We start from the raw sequence: 22,343 nt of genomic DNA on the forward strand, positions 1-22,343 counted from the left end.
ATAATCATAATATAATTGTTTAAAAAAATTATTTTCATTAACTTTGGACTTCCTTAAAATTGAATTGTAAATTGTTCTTCCATTCATTTAATCACGTATAGCTCCAATTAACCAGTCTTTCCAAACATTTTGTAGAATAAAATCAGAATAACAAAACTATTTTCCTGTTTTTTTTTAATGCAATCAATGCCATGACTTTGGTAATTAATCTACTGCTATACGTACAACGCATATAAATTGATTTTAATACTGTAAAAACAGAGTTTAAACCATGAAAAATTGAACATAAAATTTATATAATTCCACCCTCGTAAAATATTGTTGAAATAAAAGTTAAAAAAATATCAAGTGAAAAGATTGATAAATGCCAGCAATTGGAAAACTCTATTACTGTTCGGCCCCATTCCCATTTGAGGGCCAATTCCCCTAAGGAGCCCTTCAATTACCGTAATTACCAATATCAACGAGGAATAAGCAATCATTTTCAAAAGCTTAATGTGTTAGTAGTCATTACGCAAAATAAAATTGAAAAAGATCTAAAATAATTAAGTAGGCCAAAATATTGTTATGCAACATTTCATGGTAAGCAAAAATCTGTTTTTATCTTATAATAATACACATGTCGCCAATTATTGTCGCCAATTAAATTTAAATTAAAAGTAATACTTAATTTTAATCTCAACGATTGATTTCGAAAACATTGTGGATTTAAATGTCATAAAACTAGCTAGAAACACACAGTAGGGCTAAAAACTAAAACTTATTTACAATAATATTGTATTTTACAGTCTTCTTAAATACTAATGCAGCCTGTAATCAAATGAATACACATCACTCTGCATATCCACACATATTCTGGTGGAGATATTATATATTTAGTTACATCCAGTGGTGGGCTGGGCGTTTGCTAACGGTGCTTCTTGACAGTTTGACACGAATGCCTCATCCCCTTCAACCCCCTCCCCCCACATTCCCTTCCCAACACTCCTAACCGCGCAAACAAATTTATTATACATATCCGTTAACATTTCTATATATACTAAAACTTTCGTTAAAAAACGCGAAACAAGAGGTCAAGTCTCAAGTTAAGTGTTGTATTTTCAAACACAGAGATCTCCGTGTTAGGCAGTGTTAACAAACTTTCCACTTTTATCTATTCTAAAACCTCAACAGAAATTTTCTTCTTTTGAAAATTAAGAATTACGTACGTCTGTATATATGTACAGTGCATAAACCAAACAAAATAAAATACGATTTTGTTAACAACGATCTTTCCGTTAAAAAAAATCAATTAATATCCTACAAATATCAACACACTGTAGAACACCTATTAAAGGAACACTCTTCAAACACATGAGGGAAAATAACACTACTAACAACACCTATACAAGGGACACACCTATTAAGGGACACACCTATACAAGGGACACACCTATTAAGGGCACACCTTGTTGGGTCCCGAAGGTGGGATTGTACTGTAATTTCCTAATTAAATAACAAAATTGCATTATCAAATTTATAATTACTCGTTTGAAAAAATAACAAGGCACTTGATCAATAACAAGTATCAATATGTTTGTAACGGGACATGGGAAGGTCAACACGGAAGGTCAACACGGAAGGTCAACACGGAAGCATTTTAGTTTCTGTATAGTAATTCCTAGTCTTTAAATAAACTATATTCCTTTGAAACTCAAAATTGTTTTACGTAAAAGTGCACCTCATATGAATGGTAATACTAAACAGGAGAAATAGAAATTAAACAAGAATATTTCTTACAAAAAACGCTGCTCGCTTATTGTTATTGCTAAGGTCAAGTCTGGGGGTCACTTCATCACGCCTAGATACTTCAAGTATCCTATTACAAACAAAAACTTCAATGGACTGTTTTGATAATAATTCAATGATTATCTGACAGCGAATTATATCATGGGACTCATAAATACCAGAATGCTTTGGGATTTGTCGTTAGACTCTTTTCTCAGCCGTTTTTGGATTCAACAGGTGGTACCAATAAATTATAGTGGAGTTTCCATTTTAACAAAAATGTCAAAGTGTAGTACTATAAAGCTGCTTGATTTCATCTAATGAATGAGTCATCTCGTGTGACGTAGCGGGCTAGAGCAGCAGCGTGAAAAATGTTTTATCTTTCTACCATTTTCGAATAAAATAGTTTATTATATTAACCTGGGTGTCAAGTCCAAATCTCTAGATCAAGAAAATTAGGATATTGCAGGTTTTCGTTTTCTAGACACCCTATAAAACTGTTTGTTTTTGTAAATTTTTGAAATGAGCCTCTTGTAGTTGAGAACAGTTAGTTTAGCAAAATAGTTAGTTTTCAATACATTCGTTTTCCAGACAGCCTAACTGTTTTTGTAAATCTTTAAAATGGTTGAATACAGTAAATTCAACATATTTAGTTTTCAATATCTTATTTTTTTTTGTAAATATGTTGAATTAAGCCTCATGCGTTTGAATACAGTATGTTCAGCGTAGACAAAGCCTATAGATTAAAAGAATAAAAGGCAGCTTAAAATGTAGTATAATGTCAGCCATAATCAGTTATTGAGGTATCTGATTGGGTTTCAGATGAGGTATATTGACTATTTCACCTGAAAAATGTCAAGGCTGCTTGAACCAATTAATTAAAGAAGTGCTTCATAATTAAAGGTGCCTATTCTAAATGTATATATTATTTATATTTGTAGTAAAACCAATATTTACAATTGTTGCATAGAAACTGTTGTACTGTTCTTTCTAAACTTTTTTAAAATGTGTTAAAATTAGTTTAAGTAACAATGTTGATGAATACATAACAGTATCATTATGGTGGTATGATGTCATACATTACTAGTGATGATGTCATCAATGGCAATGGTGGTTTTACGTCATACATTACTTGCAATGACGTCATATGTAACAGTACTGTAAGTTAATGATGAGTTCATGTATATAAAGTTGTGATGTCACATTAACAATGATATCTCGATTGATTACAGTCAATAAGGTATCTGTTGATTGGTCACTTTCAATCCCAGCCTGGGTTTTTTTAAAAAATTATTACATTTCAACAAGGTATGGGAAAACGAGCGAGAACTGTAGCCCGCAGAAAATGCCAAGTACCAGGAAAAGGACCATCATTGCGGCAGCAACACTTGCATGGTTTGGATCTTTCAGAGTACTATAAAAAAAAAACAGATTTAATAAGTGAATACATATGTTATCTTTTAAGTCATTGCTCCCTAGCTCACTGGGATAAATGTTTAGTCTCCCTAGCTTATTACAATAAATTGTTATTTATCTCTATATTATGTTGTTATTCTATCTTTAAATTGTAATGTGCATTATGTGTCTTTTCTTAAATACTAGTTACAGCCACCACAAAAGACCATACCTTGAACCAGCAACCATAACAGCCGTCTTCAAGTAACCATTGGACAGCGAAAATATGAAGACGAACCCAATGTACAAGTAGTCGTTTAAAAAGAAGACGGGTAAAGTTCTGGTCTCTGGACGGTAGTTACAAAAGATGAAGATTGGGAAAAATATAAGACGTATCGCAACAGGTATCCACAGTACTTTAGCTGGAGGCTAAACAAAAAGAACGGTTTTGAAGTAAATGTATATAAAGAGCATAGTACATACAACACCGGAAACACAAGACAAAATTCATAATTTTAAAGAGGCACATTTTTCCTCAACCCGTAGGCCATCCCAAAAGTTTTCCAATTATTGGTTGATATTATGTACAGTACTTATACAATAACAGAAGCCTTATTCTGTCGTAAGCTCTGTCTATACTATCAAATATCAATGTGATCAGCCCATATATAGACATGATGATGTTATATCACTACCATATTTGAGCATATATTTGGGCACATCACAACTAGTTTGATAGTGTAGACAGAGCTTTTATTGGAGAACTAAAGAAAATACTTACTGGTCTCAGGTATCCTGGAATACAGCTCCCAAAGAAGTCCAAGAAATTGAACATTAAGAAACAAGTTACTGGTGTGAAATATACATCTAAAAATAAAAACATTTGAATTCTGTGATTTAAAAAATATTAATTTGTGTGTATGATATGGTATTTATAATTTTGATTTGAAGGTTATTTTCAGTCTAGGTGCTGGTGTGACGTAAGCCAGGTGAACGAAATAATGATTCTTAAAACCTTACCAAAGAATGACGATCTTGGCGCGGGTGTAGATGGCTCAACTTGGACTAACATCGGTGGGAACACAGACAACGTCACGAAAAAAGTGAGCCATATGTTAAACAATTGCATAGCAACCTGTAAAATGTTCAAATTTAAAAATCCATCAAAATATATAAGTGATTGTAAAATCAAAATGGTACTAGGTATGATCATGAAGAATTCTCCATGGTATGATCAACTAGTGTTCCTGCGTTTAACAGAACATCCATTCATAGAAGCAGTGATGAAGAAAGTCTACCTGGTGGCGACTACAGAATGGTCCCAAGACATGACTATACTTCGGCTTTAGTTAATAGAAGATATGAAATGTTTTTTTAACAAGGATTAATTAACAACAATGCATTGCTGCAGTGAATCTATTGTAATGTATTGCAGTGAAAAGTAATTAAGTTTACTCATCAGAAGAGTACAATGTTGGTACCAATAAGAATTACTTACAGCTCGGAAGATTCTTCCATACGGCGGTCTCTTATGGCTTGCTGGTGTGGTCTTTTCATCATTGTCTTCATTTCCTGGAGTAGTAGGTTCATATCCTATGTAGTACTTTGAAAATTGCTAAAATACAATATATAACATAATTAGACACAAAACATATGTTGAATATCATTTCAATTATTCTTAACATTTCTTAAACTCATATTAATAAAAGGTTCAATTTTAATTTAGTTCCATAATATAATGATAACACACAATAACATAATAATAGTTTAGTAATAAATAAAATTGCATATAAATACCATGAATTAATAGTTCCATTTTTCTACTTACTAATTTGAATAACAGGTACTACTTACTAATTTGAATAACAGGTTGTAAGAAATGAAGCAAAGAGCTATGACAAAGCATGCTGTAGCAAAGTAGCCAATAGCAGCATTCCGTATACTTTTAGCCGCTATAAATAAACATTTTTTATGTTTAGATAATTATGTTTTTTTTTTACAATGTTGCAAATTTTATTCCATGTAATAATCTATCGCAATTCAGTTCAACTGTGAAGATGATTTTGAATAAATACACTATTATGAATGAATATATCTACAATTAGTATTATTCTAGTTATTTATATTTATCTATTTTTTTATTTTTCTTTCCCAGTCAAAAAAGAAAATTATACTAAAAATGGTATGAAACCTTAAACGGTTGCTTAAGATTTTAAACAAGAAACTCTGCTTAAGCTCTGTCTACACTATCAAACTGTATGTGACAAAACAATGTGATGTGCCCATGAACATGATGATGTCATATCACTACCATATTTAACAATATCACTACCATATTTGGGCACATCACACTTTTTCTGTCAAACGAGTTTGATAGTGTAGACAGACTTTAGTCATAAGAACAATCATTTCAACACAGCACAATTTATCTTTTATTAATTATTTCCCAGAATAAATTGCTGACGACATGTTATTATATGAATGAAATTCTTCACATGGAACATTCCATCGACGTGAATGATTGGCTCGCTGCCAAAAGTAAATACACTAAGTGAAGACAGGAGGTAATCTTGGGTTGTGTTCAGACTGTAAACTCAATTTACATGTGTAACCTATATTTTGGGAACTATTCACTTTGTAATTTGTATTCCTCCCCAATACCAGTACTTTCTGATATGTGAATAACATAATTTAAAACAGACAGTTAAACAAATATTTATACAATGCGAAATGTTAACATTTAAAACTTACCAGCAATGGATAAAATACTGATCATTGCAACAAACGTTCCACCAAGCCCCTGTCAAAATATATAATTTAAATAATTTTAACTCCTGATTTAATAATTATAGGATAACTACGTCCTTGAATATATTTTCTTCTGTCCATAATTATATATTATTATTTGTAAAACTTAAGAACTAACCTGGCCAATGACGTAGCCTTGCATGTAGCGCGATGGAAAACGAGCAGCCATACCAAACATACCTGACTGATAGATGGCAGTACAACCTGCGAGTGTATTATAAACAAAATGTATAAAACAATGCAAAAATTACTGACAAAATTGGTTATAAGCTCATCCCCATCTTAACCCATTAAATACGAAAAACTTGAACAACTTATAGCCAAAAACAAAATATTATTAGTTTATGTAATTTTTTTTTCTTTTTTAAGATTTAATGTTATATCTTGGAGTGGGTCGAACCTAAAGTCTTTATGACTTATATAACTCTCCCCCACATGACTGAACTACTTTTAATTGCATTTATATGCAATTTTATTTATTAACAAACTAGTGTATCATTACGCTATTGTATATTATATGTTTTGTTAAAAATGAATTGAATCTATTAAACTAATATTTTAAATGTAAAATGTTAAAAACTTACCGTTGATTACAACAATACTAGCCATTGTGATCATGAAGAAGACGCGTGGCCCTGGAAAGACAGATAAAAATAAAGAATACCTAACTATCTACAACACAAGTAAAATAATCAAATATGTTATAGAAAAAAACAACGCAATGGATTTCATGATTGTTTTGATTGTAACGATTCTATTTTTTTAATATTTTTATTTATTCAAGAACATTCCAACAAGAAACAATGTTCCCACTTACAGGTGATATAAATATAATATATATATGTATATACTCAAAAGAATTAAAACACCCACCACCCACAAGTTAACGGGAAACATAGCAATGTACACTGCGTTTAAGTTTACTGTGAAGGTACAGTAAGTCTAGGTTTAATGTTATACCATGCTTGTGTGCAATTAGACTGGACTATCGCACATCTTTAAAAAAATAGCCACTCTTTTTATGAAAATTAGGTTTGAACCCAGTGCTTTGGAATTATATAAGGCAAATAACACCCTTATAGATAATAGATTAACCCACTCATACCAAAGTTGACCATATGGTGCCATAAAACGGCCCTATACAATGCTTGAGATTATCAATCAAATATCTTTCAGTGTAAATATTTACAGTTGTATTCTTTCTGCAGGATATTTTTTTATGAATGCCATCTTTATGTTTTGAAGTTAATGTTATATATTAATGTTACAGAGCACAAAGTGTAAATAAATAAATAAACTGTTGTGTATGTTAAGTATGGTTGATGATTTACTAAAGGTTTTTCTTTTTGTGAACTTTTTTATACACGGCCTGTTAATTGAGCCAAGTTTTTGTGTTTAAATAAAGCACATTATCATTATTATTAAAAACTGAAAAGTGAGTAATAGAGAATTACCAGGTACCACCCTGCAAAAGGTTATACAGTAGTTAAACATAATTTTATTTGATTTTAATAACACTTACAATCGCCAGTATCTATGATAGCAAGGCAGGTCGTCAGTATAAAAAGGAAAAACAGCATAATAAGAGACAAAGGAATGTTCCATCGTGATGTCCTGAAGAAAAAGAAAAGAAATTGGCAATATTAGTAACTGTATATCTTTGTTTAAAAAATAAGTTTCATTATGCTGGAGGAGACCAGTGGCGTAACAACTATAAGCGCTCACTGGCTAAACCCAGGGGGCCTAGAGGTTAGGGGCCCAGTGGCATAACGGCTATGAGCGCTCACTGGCTAAACCCAGGGGCCCTAGAGGTTAGGGGCCCAGTGGCATAACGGCTATGGGCGCTCACTGACTAAACCCAGGGGCCCTAGAGGTTAGGAGCCCAGTGGCATAACGCATAAGCGCTCACTGGCTAAACCCAGGGGCCCTAGAGGTTAGGAGCCCAGTGGCATAACGCATAAGCACTCACTGGCTAAACCCAGGGGCCCTAGAGGTTAGGGGCCCAGTGGCATAACGCATAAGCGCTCACTGGCTAAACCCAGGGGCCCTAGAGGTTAGGGGCCCCGTGGCATAACGGCTATGGGCGCTCACTGACTAAACCCAGGGGCCCTAGAGGTTAGGGGCCCAGTGGCATAACGGCTATGGGCGCTCACTGACTAAACCCAGGGGCCCTAGAGGTTAGGGGCCCAGTGGCATAACGCATAAGCGCTCACTGGCTAAACCCAGGGGCCTCAAAGTTTAAGGGGCCCCAGAGCATAAGCAGCCCCAATGCAACTACCCAGCGTTGGAGAGCCCTTTAGGATTGCTAAACCAGGGGATTATTTCCACTGGAGGATATTCTTCTAACAGGCCACTATTTTTTAGCCTTTTTGTCAAACCAAGCTCTCTCGCGCTATTATAGAAATGAGAGCCTTATTATTAATATTAGAAATGAGTCACAGACTCTTGTAACTCACTTGTGTTGGAAGAACAGGGATATAACCATAAGTGTGATATTGGGGGTGAAGGCTGCAATTCCAAGGTAGCTCACAAACTTGTCTTTATATCCAACATCGGAGCTTAGGTTGCCAAACTTATGATCCGTAAAATACTAAAAAATAAGAAAAATTAGTATTTAAAAAAAATGGCTATGCAGAAAATTAAACAGACATTAGTTCAACTTTATAATATTAATCACAGACAACAAAATTGTGTTGAGAATTGAAGTATTGTGGTGGTACTGTAGTAAATATTTGAACACCCTGCGACTTGAACCCAACCTGGCTTTCAACAAAGCTAGACTTCCGCTAACTATCACTGCATACCACCGGCTTGTAATAACTTCTAATAAAAAGTGCAATAATCTTACCCCTTCAGCTGTTATAAACATGTTCCATGGTAGGAGTACACCAACCCCATGTAGCACCATAATCCAATACACAAAATTCCATCTGAAAAAAGGGAACCACATTTCTAATAAATTTTGAAAAAAAACACCCAAACATTTCATTAGGGCTATACCAATACATTATATATTCAACTTTGTTGGCATAATGCCAATTGCAAATTGACTTAAAATAATAGTTGCTAAGCTGTATACACTATCAAACTGATTATAAAATGTGACATGATGTGTGTCACTACCATATTTGGGTATATCACTACCATATTTGGGTATATCACTACCATATTTGGGCACATTACACTTTTTTTGTCAAACTAGATTGATAGTGTAGACAGAGCTTTAGGATTTATTTTGAAACTATTGGCTTATTTTAAAGAAAAATAATAAAGAAAAATAATAGAATAGTGTGAAGAGGATGATAAACAGGAAATTCATGAAAAGATGGAAAGGAACTTTAAAGGTTTGATAAGAAAGTTCCATAAAGCACCGTGAATCCATACACAGCACACTTGTTTGTTGTCAAACTGTCATAATAAAGATCACCTGTACTCCGACAATCACAGAGAGAATACCTTATCAGACAGCTGATGACGTCATAAAACACGCGCGAATCAGACTCCCTACCAACCTCAAGAACCTGTAGCATTCAATGAAATACTTTGAACACCAGTGAGACATGAAATGATAAAACGTCATTCCAAAATGTACCCATAGCTTCAGTTTAATATTTCGACACTAATTACGTACCACGATTGTACACAGATGTACCAACAACAGGAATGTCCAGAAATAATGAGTGTAAAGTTGACATTTGGCGTTCCATAGGGCCTGTTTCTATACCAAAGTATGAGTTTGTGGATGGACGGACGTAAACAATTCCTGTCTAAAATATTTGAAGTAACCCGTCAAAAAAAAACATGGACACGTACGTGTATAGAAAGATATGATATGAACTTGTGTTTACAAAAACAAAACGTATGCCTACTTCAACCAAAAAAGTACAGTATGTGTTATTATGTACTGTACTTTTGTTTCAGCTTTATCTTCGTGAACATTACACTGTACCCGTCAACTGATAATTGACATAATATATTGTAGACCTATTCTGTAGGTCATGGTTGTCAAATGAATCATTTGGACCTTGTGACCCGCGGCTGTTAGGACCCTAGACATTTTTTTTACTGATACGTGGCATCAAATGGAACAAACTTGATACCCATAAGTTGAGGCTGTCAAAACATACCTCAAATCCACATACTGTATTTTACTGAATTTTAAATTTGTTGATGACATTTATAATAAATGTCCTTTCTCGAAAGTTAAAAGATTAAAAAAGTTGCAAGAGGCACGATTTCGTCAACCCTAACCTCTGTCGTCTTTAAAGAGACAGCATCGACGTGACGTGTTATGATACTTGCAGTGACGTGTAAACGAAACGATTCTAGACTTCATTCCCGACTTCATTGCTACTGTGCTTTCGACTTTGAAAATCAGTCAAACATCAAGGATATTTGTAGGAATTTCGATTAGATTATCGTTTTATTAAATACATGTGATATTAGTAATTCCCTGAGTTTGTCCCCAACAGGTCGCCATTAGCCGACGTCATGTCGGGATCGATCCCTAGCCTACGGGTACGAAATTCATCTCCTTGCGACACTTATCCCTGGAAACCACGATATCATGCACATTGAAACATTATCAAGCTAAGCCATGGGGCAGACTGTTTCTAAAAGGGGAAGGAACACGATACATTCGGTATTACATTTATGCCGCATGGGTACAACCACCTTAACGGGTCAGGAAAAGGTGAAAACGTATCTTGTTGCTGATAACATTATAGAACGACTTCAGAAGACTTGGTGATTGTGTCGAGATTGTACTGTAAATTGCATTGTTGAAGTTTGTTGTAGTAGTATAGGCACATAAAATGAAAGTTCACATAAATATTGATGTCTCGGATTTTAGTTGATGGAGGCATCAACATTGCACGTACGTTAAATGCGTTTGGCAGCGCTCCAAAATTGCAAAGTGACGACTACACCAAAATGCTTCTAACGCTCCGGTTCCCACCAGAGACGACTTGACCAATCACAAGCGATAAAATGATTCGAACTGTCGCGTTGGTTAGTCAACTCTACGTTGCTTCCTTGCGTTGCGTCTCTTAATAAACCCTGCGCATGGAACAGCCAATCACAAGTGATAAAAACTGTATATCTTTTAAGCAACTTTACTGTATGCTCCTCGGCAATACCGTTACAATATTAAATTTTACCAGGGTCGTCACACCTTTAATTCGATTTATTTTAAAGTAGAATTATGATCGTAACACGTTTACTTTACGTCGTGTAAGTTTCAACTCCTAATTAAAGTAACCTCTACTTTTACTAGCCTCTGGAAGTTTGTGAAATAACCTATCGTCTGCCTCGCATGAGGTCAAGTTTTTCAGAGAAATTTTATTACTAAAACAATAGATTTATTGGACAGGTGCTTCTCAAGTAAACTTTTATAAATAGAACATATGCTTTTTTTACTTTTATTGCAGAAATATCTAAAGTTAAATTCAGTATGTCAGGAAAAATTCCGGTGAGGAGGGGGTCAATGTCAACGTTTAGTTTGAGGGAAACAAGGGTTTGTACACTGTACCTGTACCACACTATATTCCTTTTACAAAAGTTTGAGTGACCGGACGGTCATAGGTCAAACAGTACCTATACTGTGCCTACAGAAATAGGCATCTCTACTGGAAAACGATGTATATTTTACCCACCCTTCTTTTTTCTCTCTGACATCATCGATAAAAATGGTGAGCCAAAAAGACACGGACTTCAGATACAGTATTTTTGCCTCTTTATGTCGTTAATTTTTGAAAACTAATCCACTAGTATTCCCTATATTATAATACCCGGTGATTTTGTATCGCTGATGACGTCACTATTATAATACCAATTGATTTATATTGATTTTGTTGTTGTAATGAAGTATAATAAACTATCACCAAAAAACAAATAAATGTAACTAAAACTAGTCATTTCGCTAACATGAGTAGGCCTATAGTCTATAAGCGTAAAAAGATGATTTCAAAACTTGTTCTTCACCAAAAATGAATTAAATGATACATATTTACTTATCCGGCAAACGGTACGTAAAATGACTGCATGCATAACTATAATGAGCTGATTAAATAACCTACTAGGACCGCATAAGTACATTATTTTACTCTCTGTAAAGACTGTCATGTCATGATGTCAACATACCTGTCGGAGCACGTATTTTCCGCATTTTTAACAATTCTTCTTTTACCGGCTCCATTTGAAGTTTTCGAGATGTCCACCAGCGCATGTCCATTTTCAACATCATGACAGATAATTGTATCATTTCGAGGAGTTACATCTTCTAATTGTAAATTGTTGGAAACAAATGCTGGATTATCCATAACTGCGTGTTACTACTCCAGCTAAAACGTGTACAGTGAACTCACGTTACAAGTGAAAGATTCGAACAAACGTACATAGTTGAAATCGTCACAGGGTTCCCTCGAGACACCAGTTCAAAAAAGTAACCCGATATTTAGGCATCCATATAATTTAGGTTTAGCAATCACATCCTAACGGGAGGTACGCGGATACGGAAGACATGAGGGCGCTGGCTACGGTTCCGTAGTTATCGGACATCGTGGTTCCAACTAAAGTACAACAGACACGTTTGCGTTGAGCATAGCCAAGTAATTATGGCGCGCTATTGAAGTAATAGGTGTTTGCGTCCAAAGCGTGCACGTTGCTAGTACAGAACATGACATCAATGTATTATCATATACAAAGGAGGGGTGTTTCTTGTATGATCGGGAGGTGGGGGCGGGGGTGGGGGTGTAAGAAAGAGCAAGAAAGAAGACATAGAAACTTGTTTCTCTTTCTTATGTAATGTTGTACACTTTACATAGTCTACTAATGTGAAAGAGGGCGCACCATATCATACCAATGTTGTTAGAGTTGTCAATTTGTCGATTTTATGATTTTATTTGCTTTACAATAATCTTTTTGTTGATCTGATTGTCGAACTGTCTTTTCCTTGTTTGCTTTGTTTGTTAAACTTCTGACAGAACAAATATAAACGAACGAAAAGATTGTGATAACTTACAACAACGGGTCAATTATACGTCTGATTAGGTTCAAAAGCTTCAAAATTTGTTGCAACATTCTGTAAACCCTATCAAATTACTGATAACAACACATAATACGTCTGCAGATAACAATTATGCAATACTCATCATTTTTTTTTTTTTTTTATGATTCGGATCTCGAATGGTTGTTTTTATACACGCAGTATCAACCATTATTATACGCTCTTTATAGGCCAATATTATAAAGCTAATTGTTTCCCACTAGGACGAAACGCATGGACGTACATCGTGTTTCTCACTAGGACGCAGAAACGTAAGCGGAACACAAGCGAGGTGACCAGACAAACGACAGTCTATGATCTATCGTTATTGGTCAAATTATTTGCGTTGAGCTTACGTCCTTTCGTTACGTCCTAGTGGGAACCAAGATTTGACATCACAAGCGATGGATTATTCGAACTGTCGCTTCGTTGCGTCTACGTTTAGGAACCAAGCTTAAATTACAGCGTTCACAGTTAAGTAACAGATCCGAAAATGGCATTATACAGTATTAATTAATCTATTTAAATAGTATGTTACCAAAAATAAAAACCATACCTTTAGTGGAAACCTTAACACCAGAGCATCTCCCAAAGCATTGATTAATTCAATATCTTTTACAAACAACCGTTACAAATAGTTTTTAAAAGATACATTTGAGTAGTAACTAACCTATCTGGCGGGGTTCTTCCAAAGTCAATGCTTTCCAATCTGTGTTTTTTCATGTCTGACGACGAACATTCTCCATTTTCCACCCGTACTTCCATCTCCATACTGGTCAAAGGAACCGCCGCGTACCCATTCCTAGAGCCGTTCATCTTTTCTGTGTTGCTATACTCGTTCATGGCTGAATACCCATTGTGATGTACTCTATGATCGTCAGCATATGTGTGTTCAGACACTTGGCCCCCGATTGCCCCGTCTGAACCATGATGCTGATTACTGCCATCTGGACCCATGCTTACGTCTTTGGTAATCTAGTCCTTTTGGTCTTTCTACAAACGTCTCTCTTCTTTCAGCCTCAGCGTCTGTTTCAGCCTGTGTGAACACAAACATGCGTTGGGTAATAACTACGACAAAGCAGTGTAAGGTATGTTTACATTAGATTTCATATCACATCATGAAGAGCCAGTGAATAGAGTTTATAATACAGATAAAATGACAAGATAGACAACATTGTGACGTCACTTAAGATTAACGCATAATGAAATTACTAATTAAGATAACAATAACAAGTAGCACATTTTATACCAATACCAATAATATTATAAAATAGTCATTTTCGTCAAAGAATATTTATTATTACTAATATATTAAGTATAGTACAGTAGGACATTTAATACCGTATTTTAATAAGCCAAGACTGAACACAAAAAAAAATATGATCAAGTTGCTGTCTATAGGCGGCGCTGTTGAACTTTGTTAAAGTTACCACAATCTTCAATCAATGCAGAAAAAGTAAAAACAAATTCACCGATAACGTAACCGATATCGCAATCGTTGTCGATTAGTGCTACCAGTTTAAGTTAGTCTCTATGATCACCCACATAATTGTGGTGCACTACAGGAAGACGAATCGGTGCATTGATTGAGGCGTCAACAACTATGCTAACGTTATATTTCTCTACCAGTAAATTCCACACCCTATTTACATATTAATATTCATTAGGCCTATATACATAAAGCAATAAAATATGTTGTAAGATTTATTATGGAAAACTATGAAATACTTTGATTTCTCTTTTTGAAAAAAAACCCCCCTCATTTTCAATTTTTACATAGAAATGCAGACAGACAATGGTACTCTTTGTCTAATTTGATACGCTTAATCAGTGACGTCACTATTATATGGTATGTATTACAGTACTTCTTTCTACTCATCCACAGTATTTACTGTAAATATATTAGGCAACAACATATCCATTACAATATTTAAATCCAAAGGCAAATTACTGAAAAATGACAATGCTGTGGGTATCAGTGGCTGGATCTCAATGGAGATACACATAAAATAAGCACTGAAAAAAGTACAATGCTGTGGGTATCAGTGGTTGGATCTCAATGGAGATACAAAAAAAAATAAGCACTGAAAAAATGACAATGCTGTGGGTATCAGTGACTGGATCTCAATGGAGATACAAAAAAAAGCGCGAAAAGCTAAATCAAAACGATAAAGTAAAACAGCCAGAAAAGTTAGCAGAGAGCTTTCGGGCAACACTAGCCCTTTATCAATGCAAGTGAGTATAAATTACAATATCAAGGTAAATCAAGGTAAATCAAATCATTTCCACTTATATTCCAAGTTTCCTGGACTTTCTGATTGATCAAAACGTCGAGAAACTCAACAGTTCTTTTCAGAAGTAATATACGTAATAGATACTTCAAGTGAGTGTGCATTACAATATTTAAGATATCCTACTGTTATAACTAAGTTGGCATCAATCTACAAAAGTGTGTGTTCCTTTACAATAAAAGAAAAAACAACCTAACAATAATAATAAAGAGCAATACCATGGCGTTTAAATAAACAGTTCAACAACAAGTCATTGTATTCAAATTACTACCGGTATTAGTACAAAAACACGTTTTTAATAGTTTGTTGTTGTGTGTGGCTCTCTCTCTCTCTAAAATTACACAATTTGAGTAAATTTACTTCCGAATAATTTTTCTTCATTAACATAGGAAATTAATCCAAACGAACTGAATCATGATGAAAGATGTTCCTATTAGTACTACAGAATTAGTATGGAACGCCGTTTACGCCGGTTTTTAAAGGATTCAATTTAAGCACTCCATAGGCTATAAAACTCAAGTTAAAGATCCAGTCTCCGCCGATCTACGGACAAATTCACGTTCTCTATATAAACAATCCTAAAATAGTATGAAACATTTAGGGTGGTAAGAACACCCATTTGCAAGCAGCGTGATTTATAATTAAATTCATGGGAAGCAATTTGTGTGATTCCGTTCTAGATTCGTGATGGGAAAGAAGGCCGTTGTGACGTCTCATTAGAATTCAAGGTCACGGTTTATTATAGGCACTGAAACTGACGGTAATGGTTTGATTGTGATTATAACATATTCAAATATTTTCTTGTGAAGCCCCACACAGTTTAAGGATATTGTCATAGATGGATGTCCCATTCCTAACACTACTATTATTTATACAATATTTATATACATATTTATGCGCCTTGAGCACTCTGGAGTGGTATGTGCGCTATAAAAATCTTATTATTATATTATTATTATTACATCGCAACAACGCAGCGGAATGAACATACAAACATGAATAGATGAATACAATGCATGCAATGTTGACTAAATCAACATCCCCACATAGTGGAAATGGATGCATAATTAATTTGAGTTGAAGTGGTGGTAGTGGTGTGTTGTTTATCGCATCTCTAAAAGCTTGGTTCCCACTAACGACCCAACGTAACGCAATCTACGCAACGTAAGCAAATGCCCTTCCGATAATTATGTTTGCCCCCGCCTGCGTGAAATCAAACCTGCGATGTTTGCAGAAATGTTGCGTCGTCGGTTCCCACTTGTGATTACGCAATACAGAACTTTGCGTCAATACGTCACTGTGTTGCGTTCTAGTGGGAACCACACTTTAGCGATGTGCAAGTGTTGAGAGTGCAATGACGTCGTGTATTTATGTACTATGTATGATTCTTCGAATCTCCTCGACTCGCACGTTTTCTGTCTCTGTTTTGGCACCAATTGACATTCATCAATACTGTGAAACTATCTCGACATCATGGAGCTATACAGCTTCATGGTCTCATATACTATTAATGGCCACAATGGCCTACGTAGTACATATATTTGCCAAAGTGATCATATAAAGCTCTGTGCCTAAATTATGGTAGTGATATGACATCATCGTGCCCATATGTTTCTTGTCATAAAAAGTTTGATAATTAGACAGGGCTTAACTCTAGTACAAAGATGGTTAATAAAGAAGATATTCCTGTTGCGAAGTTCATCCGAATTTTTCCTTACACATTTATGTTAGTTAGCGTCTACCCTTCTTATATCGAGTGGCTCAATCGCAAGTCCTTTCGGCATTTAGACGGCGCCTTGTGGTCACTCGCGCTGCCACCGGCGCCATATAATAATTGTCCAATACTAATTATTATTATTTCTATTGCATTATTCCTGTAATATTATTAATATCCTATAGGCCCACATCTGTTGGAATTACATCAAATAAAGTGGGATGAATTAGCTAGGAATGCTGCAAGGTCAGGCTTCGATTATGGAATACACATAGTATACACAGGAAGTCCCCTTATAATAACTGATGTATCGTATCATAAAAAACAATATTTGTCCGCTTCGGCATGCAGCCACGCACTGAATGCAACACCTCAGTATGTGGTCTATTATACAAGTGTTAAGTTCACGTGTAGTTGATACTTACTACAAATTGGTGTAGATAACCTCATAGGTTAGATCAATAACTTAGTGGTCACCGGGGACGAGGTTGTAAAAAGTGCAAGGAAACGGAAGCAGGTCTCGTCCTCCTTTTCATTTAACATTAGTAATAGGCCTAATGTTACATTGTGAAATCACTATAGGGCTATGAACCGACTTACGAAATAGCCACAAATTGCTGGAGCTTAAAACTAAAGCCATCAAACCTTATGTGACAAAAAAAATGTGATGTGCCCATATAGTCCTATATGGACATGATGTAATATATTTCGGTATATCACTACCATATTTGAGACATAATACTTTTTTTGATAAACTAGTTTGATAGTGATTGAATATAAAGTTTATATAAAGGGCACAGATAATAAAAAAAAATAAATTCATTGTTAGTATTTATGAAAGATTTGAAAGAAATGAATACAAGTAGTGGTTTCACAAGAAAAAAAATTCAACTCTCTCTCTCGCACAAATCTAATTTATGGCCGTGCAAAAAAGAAAAGAATAACAGTTCGTTGGCTTTATTAGTTTTACCTTGAATTTATTTGCTATTAGTAAAACCGTTTACCAACGATTTAAGTGAAAATGTATAATCTATTATTTGAATTTTCGATACGTTGTACGTGACGTCCAATTGGTCAGATTTTGTATTTCTTTGTTAGTATTATAAATATTTATATATGGAAATGATGTGTAACAAAATGTTCATTAAACAGAATAGAAATTAAACCCAGGAGAGAAACTGAACTTTTCTATGAAAAGTGCAACGTACTATGAGTTAATTTGAGCCGTGATTCCGAAATTAAGTCGTGTGAAGAAAACAATTATCTTGTGAGAGCGCCACCAACAAACAATAATCAAATCATTTGGAATTCATAGGTTCAAAGAAAAGGCCTATTGATGTTGAAAATGTTGAGAAATACAATTTACAAGAAGTACAAAGTTCTGTTGGGTAATGGCGTTTGAAGGTGTCCATACATGGACATGATGATGTCATATAAAAAATCGATAACCACCACCTATTTTGCTTGGTGATATCAGGGAGTTAATAACAACTCCCTGGTTATATCTATGGCCGCAATTGCAATTAATAAGTTAAGACATTACCACATTTCTATATTTTTTAAAATTTGAATGTAGGCTACTAGGCCTAAAAGAACAAAACAGGAATCAAAACACATTGCTGCCGATTTTAACAACAACAATACACTTACATGAATAATCGTGATGTATTGTTAAATCTTGATTGAACAAAGAAAGTCGAAAACAACACTACAAAAAGTCAACAATTGTCGGTTAGTACGCATGCTCAGACGAGTAAAAAAACACGCATTGTTTGAACTGTACTTTAAATCCAAAGATAAATGGCTAGTATAGTTATACCTCCTAATAACTTATTATTCATACCCAACACGAAGTAGTTCCGGTCCGAAAACTAGATCTAATCGAATGCGATTGAACCGTAGAAATACCAGACAACCAATACATGTTGGTTTTTAAGGAAAAGTAAATTACAGTATTTCATGGTGTACCACACGTCTATTAATTTTGTTTCATTAATAAAATAAATATCAGGCGATCTTCTGTTGTACCTGAACAATAGTTAGACCTCACGGGTCGGTAGGCGCATTGTACAGACGAATAAAAGATGCAAAAACCACCAGCAGTTAACGCAATATTACGTAATAATTCGTTTGAAACGACACAAAAACAGAAAAATTCTCAATCAAAAAGTTGATACGCCAATTGAAAAAACCCCAACAATCGTTCTCCAATTATTTCAAATATTTTTTGGCATAGACAAAATACAAAATATAATCTTGATTAGAAAACCACTCCTCTCATGATAATTACATAATACCGTGTTATTGAAAAAGAACCGGATTTTCCCGATATACAATATTGCCAACTAAACGTTTCCTCGGGTAATTCGTGTATGATTCGACTGCTGTAAATATATCGGTTTTAGTTTAAAGATATATTATTCCTCTGAAAAAATAAATCTTAAACATTTTTGTTGAATTATACCAATTTAATGTCACATAATAGTTCACTTTGACCAAAAATATGATCGAAAAAAAATTATTTACCTAAAAAACTGTAATTGAAAGCAACAAATTGTCAATTTGCTGCAATTCAATGGGTTTTTTTTTTTGGTTGAATTTAACGATTTATTTTGTCATTTTATAAGTGAAAACATCATTTTGTTTTTCATTTTTTAGTGAGTGAGTTTAGTGATTAACTTTATTAAAACTACAAAATTGTTTAAAGTCTGATTTAATGAATCTTCATTTTACGTGTTTTTGGGAGACAATACATCTTAAAAGGAACGAAAAGGCGTTTAAATGGCCTGTCTATGGAAATCTGCTCAATGCCTTATTATTTAAGAGGACTTTCCTTTTAAATCCCTTCTTGATCTATAAATAGTATTCATATAATAATTTAAGGACGTGGGTTAACTCTGAGCGTTCGAGCGTGGATTATTAATATACCACGGTTATGCCGCATGTTTCCTGCGACCCGATGAAAGAGCTGTCAACATGGCGTGATGACCTTCTGAGGTAAATCCCCTTGCAAAGGTCATCTAACGGACAATGATCTCTGTAGTTTATATTAAAAATACAAGGGTCCACTTAGCAATAATTATTTTGTTTGTACCGATTGTCGAGTAACTATAAAAAGTACAATAACAACGGCCGACGAGAGGCAAACATGAGAGCAGTTTACACGATACGGTATACAATTTATCATAAACATTAATAATACTGTTCTCTATAAATTAATATAGGCCTAGGCCTAAAGCTCTGTCTACACTATCAAAATTGATGTGACAAAAAATGTGGTGTGCTCATAATTATTATATGGACATGATGATGTCATATCACTACCATATTTAAGCATAACACAACCATATTTGGGCACTTCACACTTTTTTTGTCGAACTAGTTTGATAGTGTAGACAATGCTTATTAATTAAATGCAAAGAGAATTTTCTGGACAGACTAATTTTGTTAATTTCCTAGGCTCCATAGAGGAAAAATAGAAAAACGCAGAGTACAGCATATATGCATGCAACAGAGATACAGTAATCAATAAATAATAATATGTTTACAATACATGTATGTAGTTAAAATTACTCCACTAAATGAACGTACTAAAGCGTATCTCGCTTAATTAGTATGTATAATTAATGCAGTGGCAAGTAAGAAGGTTATTACAATCAGTCAGTAGGGCTACGTCAATCAATGGGACAAAGCAATTACTGTATACATTTTTTTGTTTTTGGAAATAATTTGTTAAATATTAAGACACCAACAATAAACAGTAACTATTATTCTTTATAAAAGAAATAGGGCCTAGCTAGTAAGTTATCATTAATTATGTATGATTACGTATGTATAATTTTAATTACAGAATACACAAATATGAATATAGGCCTACACACCCTTTAACGGACATCTAGGCCCTAGCCTACTAGGCCTACGTCCACCACCAGGTCACGACAGACGTTAAAATCCCCCGGAGAGGAAAGACACAACATGACAGTCAAAATTACCACCAACCTGGCGCACTGCAGGCAGGCCTAATCAATGTGTGATTGTAATTATAAATTTCGTGTAAACTAGAAACCTAAATAAAAGACCTAAATTAAAAATAGTGTCTCTTACCTAATTGGACCTCACAGTTATGGTTTTTAAACGGCCACCTCTTTACATAAACCACTGTATTATATTGACTGACTTAATAATAAATTTCGAAATTTCTCTTCTTCTCTCTATCAGCTGATTACACAACCATTACTAAATTGGGAACAACCATTCTAGAGAATAGGGGGATATTTTCACGCTAAAAATCCTTTACTAAATTCATAAAGAGAGAGGGCGCAATATCCGACTCATTTTCAGATGGCTCTGCTAATTTTCACAGCCATTACAAATTTAGTCACAGCACTGTGCATCCAACAAGAATCCGAATTAATTTGTCACCTTTATGAATTAAACGTATTTTCAATTCATTCATTGCAAAATTACTTATTATCACCTTTCTCCCAAATCCTCACAATTAAACCGCCTCCCACCAAAATAAATTGATTTGGTTTTCGTTGGTCGCAGCTAGCACAAAGAGATAGAGAAACTTCGGGGAGAGGTGAGCCTCCTCTGGACCTTGTTGAATCATCAGCCAAGATGAATAATTTTGCAGTTAAATATACGAATGATTGTGAATGTACTTTTACCGAACCAAACATGCATTCGACTAAGTGCAAACGATGAAGCGAATTGTGGAACTTATGTCCGGGAGAAATGATTATTAAATAGCGGATAGAATTGAAGAAATTGTTATACAATAAGATAGTATTATATAATTAACCTCTACAGGTGTTTCGATCGAAGCACGCGAAGACGCTTTCGACCCAGTGGGGTTCAGATTCATATTCTATAATCTGACAGTTGGAATAGTTGTAGGCCTATATTTCATCTAAGAGAGTATCGTCAAGATCATGTCAAACATCCCGCTTTCAACTCGCCCTCATTAAGCGCAAACCTGCTGTTGGGGTATGGTAATTACGTCATGACACCAAAGGGTGGTGGTGGCATCTGAAGTATTATAATTGCACGTCGACACTACATAGAGATATTATAGGTCTACACAGTATATTATCAAAATGTCATATTCCTTTCGCCCCCATCCCCCTCCCCAAACCACCTCCCCACCCTCATCCCCCTCTCCCACCGCAAAAAAAAAAAAACATCCATGCATAACTAGCAATTGGTGAATGCTAGACTTCTTTCATGTTTTATCTTAAATTTGGTTCCCACTAGGACGAAAGAGAATGTTAACCAATTACAATCGAAAGGTCGAATAATCCATGCATCGTTTGTGATTGTT

General features: G+C 34.7%; 1 protein-coding gene across 2 annotated transcripts; it reads right to left on the reverse strand.

Annotated features, from left to right (window-relative positions):
- Window positions 1–141: 141 nt before the first annotated feature.
- On the reverse strand, window positions 142–21,237 carry LOC140060093 (equilibrative nucleoside transporter 1-like). Of its 2 annotated transcripts, XM_072106160.1 has the most exons (14): window positions 21,125–21,237; window positions 13,686–14,051; window positions 8,819–8,900; window positions 8,427–8,560; window positions 7,493–7,584; window positions 6,555–6,605; window positions 6,089–6,174; window positions 5,914–5,962; window positions 5,017–5,114; window positions 4,661–4,777; window positions 4,183–4,297; window positions 3,944–4,029; window positions 3,395–3,591; window positions 142–3,181 (listed from the first exon to the last, which is right to left on the reverse strand). In XM_072106160.1, exons 2-14 carry the CDS (start codon window positions 13,970–13,972, stop codon window positions 3,061–3,063), a joined length of 1,515 nt encoding a protein of 504 aa, XP_071962261.1. In that variant the 5' UTR covers window positions 13,973–14,051; window positions 21,125–21,237; the 3' UTR covers window positions 142–3,060. The 2 variants fall into 2 exon arrangements, with proteins under 2 accessions (XP_071962261.1, XP_071962263.1); XM_072106162.1 differs by lacking the exons at window positions 13,686–14,051; window positions 21,125–21,237 and adding an exon at window positions 12,112–12,970 and having other exon boundaries at window positions 143–3,181.
- Between the last annotated feature and the right edge of the window lie 1,106 nt (window positions 21,238–22,343).

Source organism: Antedon mediterranea, chromosome 10 (assembly GCF_964355755.1).
Source record: "Antedon mediterranea chromosome 10, ecAntMedi1.1, whole genome shotgun sequence".
NCBI classification, from domain to species: Eukaryota; Metazoa; Echinodermata; class Crinoidea; order Comatulida; family Antedonidae; genus Antedon; species Antedon mediterranea.